General features: G+C 52.8%; 1 protein-coding gene across 3 annotated transcripts in view; it reads left to right on the forward strand.

Annotated features, from left to right (window-relative positions):
- Positions 1–5,800, forward strand: part of Zbtb40 (zinc finger and BTB domain containing 40) — a 69,918-nt gene extending 64,118 nt beyond the window's left edge. For all 3 annotated transcript variants that reach the window (XM_013121267.3, XM_013121266.3, XM_040756330.1), the window contains 2 exons: positions 448–674; positions 2,241–5,800. In XM_013121267.3, the coding sequence (XP_012976721.1) occupies positions 448–674; positions 2,241–2,435 (422 nt within the window). In that variant the 3' untranslated portion in view covers positions 2,436–5,800. The remainder of the gene's footprint in view (positions 1–447; positions 675–2,240) is intronic.
- Positions 5,801–8,344: the final 2,544 nt, after the last annotated feature.

Genomic DNA, 8,344 nt, shown 5'->3' on the forward strand with positions numbered 1-8,344 from the left:
GCCATGGGTGTCACTGGTGCCTGCAGCAGTCAGGTGCACCCATCCCATTCACAAGTCTCGAGATGCACTTCCTGAGGCTGATAGTATAGCTCAGTCGTAGGCTTCTTGCCTAGCATCTGAAGGCCACAAGTTCAATTCCCAGCATAGAAAAAGGTGCTTCTGGGGTTGAGGAAATGTAGTCCGATTGTCAGACTGTCTGCTACTGAGTGAATAGTGGGCATCGATAGAGATGACTCAGCCACAATCTACTGCAAATGACACTGTGGCCTAAGGACCCTAGCCTGCTCTGTATCTGCAGTTTCATAAGGAAGGCCTATGAACTTCAGGTCCCAAGAGTCCTGCCTCTTCTACCCCAGCCTCCCGTCCTCGCTGTGTCTCCCTCTGCCTCCCCTGCCCTGAGCCGTCATTCCCTTGCAGTCACATAATGTCTTCTGCCTCCTCCTTCAGGGTCGCAGCCATTCCGGTGCTTGTACTGTGCGGCCACCTTCCGCTTTCCTGGAGCCCTGCAGCACCACGTCACCACAGAGCACTTCAAGCAGTCGGAGAGCACCTTCCCCTGTGAGCTCTGTGGTGAGCTCTTCACCTCCCAGGCCCAGCTTGATGGCCACTTGGAGTCTGAGCACCCAAAGGTAACAGGCGCTGAGACCCAGGCAGCTGCCCCTCAGATGGTGCAGGTGAGTCTGGGGCCACTGGATGTGAACACAGAATGTTCTAGGGTACTGGCTCTCAGAATCCAGTCCCACTCTGTGGGATTCTCCCATGCCCTTAGCATACTGCCCTCCTGATCTTAGCATCTCCGAACTGCCTGTCAGCAGGAAATTCTAGTCTGTTGGTAGCCTCTAGGTGGAGGGAGCCTGGAACAGGAATTTTCCAAGCCGGAACAGCCGTTTCGCCTTCCAGCTCGCACTTTCTCCACCTTCTGACAAGCACTGTGGGATCTGGAGGGTTGTCAGGAAACCCCAGAGAAGGCTGACTGTACCCTGCTGGGCAAGGCCCATGGGTAGACCCCCGGCTGGATACAGTACACATTTATGTAAGCCTGTGACTTCACTCACATGGTGAAAAATCTGCCTCTTGATGTGGGAAGGCCAAGCTTGAGCCAGCCTGTCTCCCTGCTGCTTTCTGCTCTCCCATCTTCTCCAGAGGCAGCCGAAAGGAAAAGAAATTGGTGCTGGCAGCTGTCAGTGGTTCCTAGAGAAGTTGGGGTAGGGTTGTATACTGACGGAGGTGTCTCTGTCCAGCTGTCACACCGTCCAGGTGTAAACTAGTCTTGTTTTGCAGCCTCTGGGGACCAGGAAAGGTCAGGTGGGCAGGATTCCAGCTGAGGCTCCCATTGTCATCCCACCTTGAGGTAGTCTTCTTCTCTCTTGCCTAGAAACAAGGCTTCTAGACAAAGTATCTTACAGATGGGAGAGGACTCCAATCCTAAAGGAAGAAAGGCAGATTACAGTGTAGTTTACAGAAGTACAATGCCAGATACCTGGTGACTGGCCACCACAGTTACTCATTCCCACAACCCTGCCACAGGGCTGAGCCTACCTTCCTCCCCAGTGCCCACTCTCCAACCCTGGCTGGTTGTCTGGAGTCAGGTGGCTATGCCCTTGGGGACACACTGCCTTAGAAAGGTCAAGGCATCAAGCTCAGAACTGTCAGCTTGGAGGTGCAGCAGGAAACACAGAAGAGCTGGGAAAGCCATTGTTAACAGAGTGTCCAGGTTTGCAGGGACAGCTGTGGCCTGTGGAGGGGACAGGAGCCTGTACCTGCCCCGCCAGCCACTGAGCCAAGTGACTCAAGTGAGTGGGAGAAGCCACAGTTGAACCATGTTTTTACCAAGAAGGCTTTTAGCTTCCAAGAGGCCCAAGCTCTGGGTAGAGCACTCCTGTTTCCTTGGAGCTCTTGCATGGCACTTACTCTGCAATGCCATCCCTGAGACAGGAGAAGCCAGTGCAGGCTGCTGAGCCAGTGTTCACTGGGGTGTAATCACAGAGTCCATGCACCCCGAGGTGGCGTACTGAGCAAAATTATAGCAATTTAGTGCACAGAGTTATTTAAATTGTCTGCCTGCCTCTCTTTTGCATCGCTGGTGTATGAAACTTCCCTGTTCCCATTAGGTGTAAGTAATTGCTCTCCTCAGGTGAAAACATAAATATCATCATTACCGCGTGAGATGGGAGCCATGTAAATTCTGGGGAGCTCACTGTGGACACTGCCCGGAGCAGCCTTCCTGTCTTTCCTTTCAGGTGATCCAAGCTCCAGAGCCAGCAGCCCCAGCCGAGCAGGTGATCACGTTAGAGGAGACTCAGCTTGCTGGCTCACAGGTGTTTGTGACCTTGCCAGAGTCACAGACCTCTCAGAACAGCTCTGAGCTTGTGGCAGTGACGGTGGAGGATTTGCTGGATGGTACTGTCACCCTGATCTGTGGTGAGGCCAAGTGAATGGCCGCTCTTCTAGTAGAGGGGACTGTACCATACCCAAGAGGAAGCTCACAGCAGCCAGCCTCTGCTCTGGTGAGCCACTCAGCTCAGCTCCACCCTGGTGCTCTCTCTCATTTGGAAATCATTGTCATTTTCTTAGGATCCAGTGTCTGAGCTGTCCGCTCTGACGCCAACACTGCCACCTGTGTGGCAGACAGTCTCAGTCCTCCAGGCTGCAGCTCAGGCCTAGATTTCACCGACTCCCAAGGGAAGTCTGGCTTCTGAAATCAGAGTCTGAAGGAGTAGTGGATGGGAGCTGGTGGCCAAGGTGGCTGAGGGGACACAGCATGCTGGGTACCCTCAGGAGCAGGGGAGTTACCTGAGCCCACAGACGGCCTGCAGACACCGCCAGTGCCTCTGCCATAAAGCACCAACACAGTCTCCTGGTACCCCAGTTTGGCAGCCTGCCCTTCCCCATCCTCCCCTCTGCTCAGGTGCCCCTCAGTTCAGCTCTACAGCAGGTGGCAATGTTAACAGTACAGGAAGCCCTCCTGCTCTGCCCTTCCCAAAACAAAGCTTTGGAGCATTGCTGCTGGGAGGCAGCGTCGTGTGAGGCTGTCCAGCTGCGTCTGTCTTCCTGGATATTCTTCACTGCATTCCTTAAGGAGAGCTTCCCTGTGATCCTCAGGCCTTCCACACCTTCCAGTAATCGAGGCTGAAACAACATCTCAGCCTGGAGACCTCTTGCCAGCTTGCTCCGGAGCATGTGATAGCCTAATGAACAGCTCCTGGGGGCAGGCCTGTGCCTGAATGTGATGGATGAGAAGCATCCCAGGTGGCCTCTGCTTCTCCTGTCGCTGGCCCACCTGCCTGGTGCAGGGCCTGCTCTCTGGGCTCCCCTGGCTGCAGGCTTACTGCAGATCGGTGCTCCATACAAGTCTGAGTGTCACCGAGGCTTTTATCTTTAGTTCCTGAAATACAGTCTGGTAATTGATGGCTTGTAGAATTCGGTTGGAAGTGCAATTAGATGGATGTGGGTTCCTGCTGCTCAGAGAGAAGGGCTCGCATTTATCTTCCTTTCCTAGAAGCCCAAAGATACAAGAGGGCTAGCACAGTTTTTGCCCATCAGGCAGGGCTCCCTGCCACCTAGTGTGACTTGACTTCCTACAGAGGAGAAAATGTCCTGATTTGGTCACTTACCTTTAAGCCACCTGCTGTCAGAGATAAGCCCGCCCCTTCTTGCCAAGTGCAGCTCACATGACTATGTGCAGAGATGAGGGTCAAGTCTGGTCATGGTGAGGTGGTTTACCACCATCCCTGCAGCTGGCCCGCTGGAGGACAGGAGGTAGCAGTTTAACCACACAGCAGTGTTCAAGGGCTGCTCTGTGGCCTCAGCTGGGCACAGGCAGCCCAGGTGAGTGTCCATGCTGGATTCTAGCTCTGGCCAGCCTATCCCAGTCAAGCCCACCTTCTTCATTGTATATACAGGCTGCTTGAATTTATCAGCTAGGGAATGTTTCTCTTTCTAAAAGTAAATGTTTTTCAAAGCCAGTCAGCCTCAGAAAGCAAACACTGACCAGAAGATGGTGCTCAAACATCAAGGCTTCTCCTCCCTGGAAGCTCAGCACTCTCACACTGCGGCCTGCTGGCTTTCAGACCTGTGACTGCCAACCAGAGGAGCCCTTGATCTGTAAGTGATGTGTTGTCCCTTGGTCCCTCCACATCAAGTAACCCACTGAAAAGCCGTGGAATGGCACATGCTTCCAGGCTGTCAGGAATAGCACCTCACAAGCCACAGGGTGGAGTTTGGAACCATTATGAGTGTTATCAAAAAAAGTCTCTTCCTGACAAAAGGCAAAAAAATGCATCGCTGAGGGCCTGTGAGGGAAAGTCAGCCTGAATACGAAGAGCTGGAAGTTAGAGACCCAAGAGTCAGACCCTTCCCAGACTGAGAAACCCAGCCTTGGGCTTCCTGGGGACCCGGATGGTGCTCAGGCACACACTCCCTTCAGTCACCAGATGTAGTCTGCTGCAGAGAGCCGTAGGGTAGGGTTGGTAGGCTTGCCACCCACCCTTGAATGCACAGCTCTGGCACGCACACTGCTGGGAGCCCTGCAGTGCCAGATCTCACAGGAGCATGGAGAGTGAGTTCTGTGCTGGTGACTGGTGGCCTCTGCATCAGCTACCTGACTTTACAGAGACTCCAAAGAAACCTGGGGCAAGTCTGTCGCTGCTGCCCCAGAGGCCTGAACTACCGCAGAGGGCATTGTTAAGGGGCCTCTTCAGTCCACGTTGCTTTTACAATGGAAGTGTGGTTCCATTTACTTCATCCCCATGAATACTGACTCCTGGCCCTTGGGCAGCAGTCAGGAGTCTCCAGGTTCTGGGAATTTGTGTATTTACACAATGGGGCCCCAGTCCTCCTCAGGGCTCCTGATCCAGCCCATCATCCATGTATGGACAGCAAGCAGGAAGCTGAAGAGCAGAGACCACTGTGAGCATCTGGGCCAGTGTAACAGATGAAGATCTTTCTCGAATGTTTTATAAGGCATGGGTCTTGTGTCTCTGAAACTCCATGTTGGAAAAGCTTTGAGTTCAGTCAATACCCAAGTATGTGGCTTAAGCTCTAGGCCTGCGTGCTGTGTCATTCCATGGAAGCCTCTGTCCCACGCTGATCGCAGCGGGGATTCCTCAGCCTCTTCCCTAGGGCCCGAGCTCCAGTGGTCAAAGCTGAGGGACAGACATGCCAAATAAGGAAAAAAGATCTCTGCTCTCTTAGGGATGGGAGAGTGTGCCTTTAAATTTCATGTGCCTGAGAACCTGTACTGACAAAAGCTGGAGACACTGACAGTCTCGCTTAGAGCAAGCAAGTGCTTCTAGGGGACAGGAGTTTCCTTTGGAACTAGAAAGTTGGCCAGTGGTGGCAATGGTTCGCTCCAGTCAGCTCTCCCAGCCTCGCCTTGTTCTGCAGGGCCCTGAATGTCACAGAAGATACTTGGGAGTCTGGAAGGAAAGTGAAAGATGTGGGGCCAAGGGAGTGAGAGGCAGGTTAATAGTTTTGTTGCTATGGAAACTTTGGGGCACTGAGAACGTATACTAAAAACTCAGAAAGAAACTCAAACTTATTCCAGTCTAACTGGGCCTATAAAGAAGAGGAGAGTGGTGTATTCTCTGGGGACCATGCTGTTGAGGAAATTATTCCTTGGACTAATTTATATGGCCTCCAAATTATAAAAATGGTCATGGTTGCCCTGAGCAAGGCCAGTAATGCTTGTTTCTACCCATGAGCAGGACAGCCAGCCCCATAAGATGTTGTATAAACTGGATTGCAAACTAGAACTCCGCTCAACCTGCACTGTTGCTAGAAATAAAGTATGTAGCGTGAAGCAATTGTGGTACATGTATTCAGGAGACTGGTGTTGTGAACGCTTTTTCTTTTTGGTTCTGGGCAAAGGACTCGGTGTCCTAGGACCACTGTGCACCTTCAGGCCATGTTTGTGGCCTGGGTAACTCTGATCATGCAGTTTCATTCTACGTCCTCTTTCCAAATATGGCATGGGCCATATTTCAGAGCCTGGGGTCAGGGGGACAGCTGCTCAGCTCCTTCCTGGGCTTCCAGCAGTGAGAACGGGGATGGTGGCTACTTTGGTTAGGGGACAAGTTAAAGTCTGGATTTACTGAGTTTAGTGTGGAAGGCTTACACACAGGCCAGCCTATGTTCTTGATACAGGGTGAATCTTTGTTTTCCCTCTTTGTCTCCTCCTCCCTGAATCCCTTGAGACCCCTTACAGCATCTACCACTTTTCATTTATGTATTAAATCTCTGTAGCCCCTAAAGCACCAAGTATGCAACAGGTAACTAAAATAAGCAGAGCTGAAGATGCCACATTGCTGTCAGCTGACAAGGGACAAGAGTGTTGCTAGAAGGACCAGAGTTGCTGGGCGGCCTGCTGTGTCTTCAGACTAAGCTTGGCCCCAAGGCTGGGAAGGCAGGACTCAGGGAGGCTCCGTACTCACTTTTGGAACAGTCTTGGGGTACAAAGGTGGAGGTGTGCAGAACCTGCAGACACCCTTCTGTCCACGTGAGGTTTTCGCAGAGATACTAGAGCTATCCATGTCTCATCTGGGCCAGTAGTCATGAGTGTCTGCACTGCTGTGAGATTTAATTGAAGCATGTCCTTGGGCCCTGGAGGAAGGGGAATATAGACTGGGCTGGCCTGGGATGTAGGAAATGAACTGAGGGATCCCTGGTGAACCAACAGTCTTCTGCCTGGATGAGGGGCAGCACAGCATAGAGGGAAGGGATGGAAGTAGGAGCCCGCCCCCCAAGAAGATGACCTTGGGCAAGCCTTTCCTAAGAGAGTGACTGTGAACAGTTATTAACATTTTAAAGTACCTGAGTGCTGAGGCTCCTAAACGGTTGCTGCCGTTTGTGATAGGCTCAAGGGGAATGAGCGAGGGCCAAGGACTGGCGAGGAGCAGAGCCCTGTGTGTGATCCAAGGGAGGCCGAGAACAGGGCCTCTAGGCTGCACTGCAGGAAGCCCAGAGCCTCCCGAGGACAAATGGGCTCCTGGAGTCCTCTGCAGCACAGCCGAAGGGACAGCAGAGTAAAAGCACCAGACCAAGTGTGGTGAGCGAGGCTAAGCTGCTCTCCTGCGCGCATCTTCAGTCTACTGTTGATTGTCTCACTGTCTGTGAGCCTGTGATCATGGATGCCATTGGGTGAAAAAAAGAAAAGCCACGACACAAGCCTTATAATCCCAGCCTTCCTAAAGAAGAACAAGTAGATTGTAAATTTGAAGTCTATCTGGACCACAGAGCAAGTTAGAGGTCAGCTAACTTGGCAAGACCTTCCCTTAAAAAAAAATCTGGGTGAGTGTTTAACTCCAGCACTCTGAGTTTGAGGCCAGCCAGCTGCGTAATGAGAGAAAAATGGGAGGGATGAAGCACCGGGGGATATCATCACCATCACCACTATGGCTTGGGTGAGCCTAGAACGCAAGGTTTCTCCGAGAAGAGGCATCTGATGCCTCCCTTTTTTCTGCATCTTTTTGCTCCCTCACTGAGTGCTATCATAGCATAGGCCCCACGTCAGTGCCTGTCTCTGCAGAGCTGGTCATGGACAGTGTATTCACTGTGTGCTTAGGTGTTGCTTGCTGCTGGAGAGGAGACTCAGCACACTGTGTTGAGCAGGAGTAGGGCTTGTGTCCCATGTCCTGCGGGAGCTGTTTCCCACGGGTGGCATGCACTATAATCCCATCCATTCCTTCCTGCTCACAGCCCATCTGCAGCTTGGCAGGGCAGAGAGCGGCACTGGCCTGGGGCGAGTGCTGCTGGAGTCCCACGGAGGTGGGGCTTGTCCAGGTTTCTTCTCCAGCTGCTGCACAATGGAAACCCCTGGCAGCAGAAGTTAGCTTTTGCCGCAGTTCTGCAGCTCCATCCCTCTGGATTCTGAGCTTTGAGGAAGGGACCACACCTGGAAAAAGTGTTTCTCTGGAAAAGTGGGGAGTGCCAGCTTAGGAACAGAGGGGACCCAGTACTCTGCTCGCTGTCTTTTCCCTACACTGCTTCACGTCTCTGGCAAGGATGCTCCCCCAGACACCCGAGGGAGAGTCTGTGGGAAAGCTCCTTTCTTTGTCCTCTGAGATGGGATTACCAGAAGGCTGAGCAAGCTAGCCTGAGCTCCCCAGCTGCTCTGATCAAACAGCATGCCTGCCGTTCTCCTTGCACGGGGTTCCCCGAGTGCAGGCCAGGGACAGCTGATCAAACACATCCAGACAAGGTCAGTCCTGCCATCAGGAGGGCCTGATAAAAATGAGCGGCATGGAGAGGGGCCCTGGGGACTGGCATGGGGCCCAGCAGCTTTTCACCCTGTGCAAGATGGAAGTGTCTGATGCAGGCACGGTCAGGACAGAAGCCAACTCTCCAG

This window comes from Mesocricetus auratus, unplaced genomic scaffold (assembly GCF_017639785.1).
Source record: "Mesocricetus auratus isolate SY011 unplaced genomic scaffold, BCM_Maur_2.0 Super-Scaffold_100014, whole genome shotgun sequence".
Classification (NCBI taxonomy): Eukaryota; Metazoa; Chordata; class Mammalia; order Rodentia; family Cricetidae; genus Mesocricetus; species Mesocricetus auratus.